A 1,472-nucleotide genomic window follows, 5' to 3' on the forward strand; every position below is an offset into this window, starting at 1 on the left:
TCATTAAATAGGCATTACAAAATTTGATTTCATGCTCCGAGTAATTTCATCATGAGGAGAAATAAAAAATCATTTATTTTTAGTCATTTCTAACTTTGTTTTTGACTTTTACTTTCATTCCAGAAACCCGCATTTGCTCTCTGATGGCCAGTATAGTTATTTTTCTGCTGTGCGCTGTCTTCGTTCTCATTCTTACTGCTGTCCTCACTTATTCGATCAGAAAAAACAGCAGTAATCATTGCAAAGGTAACTTAAGTTACTCACAGTTCTCTATGAAAAACAAATGTTAATTAATCTTACATTTGAATTAATTGTAATGTGTATGTTCTATAATCAAGGCGCTGTCCTGCAGAAAAATTGTAGCGATCAGAAAAGACAAAAGGTAAAGTATTTATTTGTCAGATTATTTTCATAAATCTAAAGTGATTTTTTTAAGATTGTTTACATTTTGATATTTCTAATATTTTTATGTAACCTATTTCCCCAGAATAAGGACACGTCTATGTTTTCTGCTGTTGTCTTTACAATGATGAAGGCTGACAGAGGGAAAATAGAGGATGCAAAGGCAGTTGAGAAGCAGATCTACATGGCCAAGTCTTTTGGATTGGATTAGTTCTATTTACCCACCTTATGAAATTATCTAGCGGATGTTTCTTTCTTTATACATCATGTCGTCATGACACATGTCACTGCCTATCATAGCAGTGGGTTTAAATGTATTGAAATTAACTGCATTTTAATATAGATGTGCGCACATGCATGCGCCTCAGTATAATCCCTGACCTGCAACACTGTCAGTCTAGTCTGGTTGGGAACATTTGTTGCTTTTCTTGGTCGTTTTTCTCTCTGTCCGACTTTAAAAAATGTGAAAATAGTAGATTTTTTGTTGTTTATGATTTTTTTATTGTTTAACCAAGCTTCCTGTTGATATTCCCATTGATGATCGGCTTACATTTATGCAGTTTTATTACTTGGCTTAATTTGATTTTGTATTGCTACTAACTGTACTTTAATGATCTGTTATAGAACTAAAGATGGACAAGATGATGCATTCAATCAGAGGAAATAAATGTACAGCAATACGTTGTTAAAAATAGCTTATCTCATAGCTTTATTATTGTTGTATTCTTCTTGTATTAAAATCTCTTAAGACTTTTCTTGTTATTGTGTTTGTCACGATTTATAAATATCTCAAAATTTTCAGTTCGACTCAAATTTGTTGCATCAAATCACCACAGCAGGCAAAAGCCTACAGCAGGTGTTGAACTCATTTTACATCGTGGGCTACATACAGCCCACTTCGAGCTTAAGTAGGCTGGAGGAGTGGAACTCCCTGTTCTGTCAGCATAAAGAAGTTACATATTTTAACTGGTCTTAATGCTTAATTGCTTTCTGTATTATAAACCTTTTGTCCTCAACAATGGAAAATGTCTGAAAATAATTTCAAATATCATACCTAGCTACATCTGCCT

At 33.4% G+C, this 1,472-nt stretch overlaps 1 protein-coding gene across 1 annotated transcript in view; it reads left to right on the forward strand.

Moving 5' to 3' along the window:
- LOC102200905 (uncharacterized) overlaps window positions 1-640 on the forward strand; it is a 9,241-nt gene extending 8,601 nt beyond the window's left edge. The window contains exons 5-6 of the mRNA XM_013914919.1: window positions 339-382; window positions 488-640. Of these exons, the coding sequence (XP_013770373.1) occupies window positions 339-382; window positions 488-613 (170 nt within the window). The 3' untranslated portion in view covers window positions 614-640. The remainder of the gene's footprint in view (window positions 1-338; window positions 383-487) is intronic.
- Window positions 641-1,472: the final 832 nt, after the last annotated feature.

This window comes from Pundamilia nyererei, unplaced genomic scaffold (genome assembly GCF_000239375.1).
Source record: "Pundamilia nyererei isolate P.nyererei 1_Seehausen unplaced genomic scaffold, PunNye1.0 scaffold00237, whole genome shotgun sequence".
NCBI lineage: Eukaryota > Metazoa > Chordata > Actinopteri > Cichliformes > Cichlidae > Pundamilia > Pundamilia nyererei.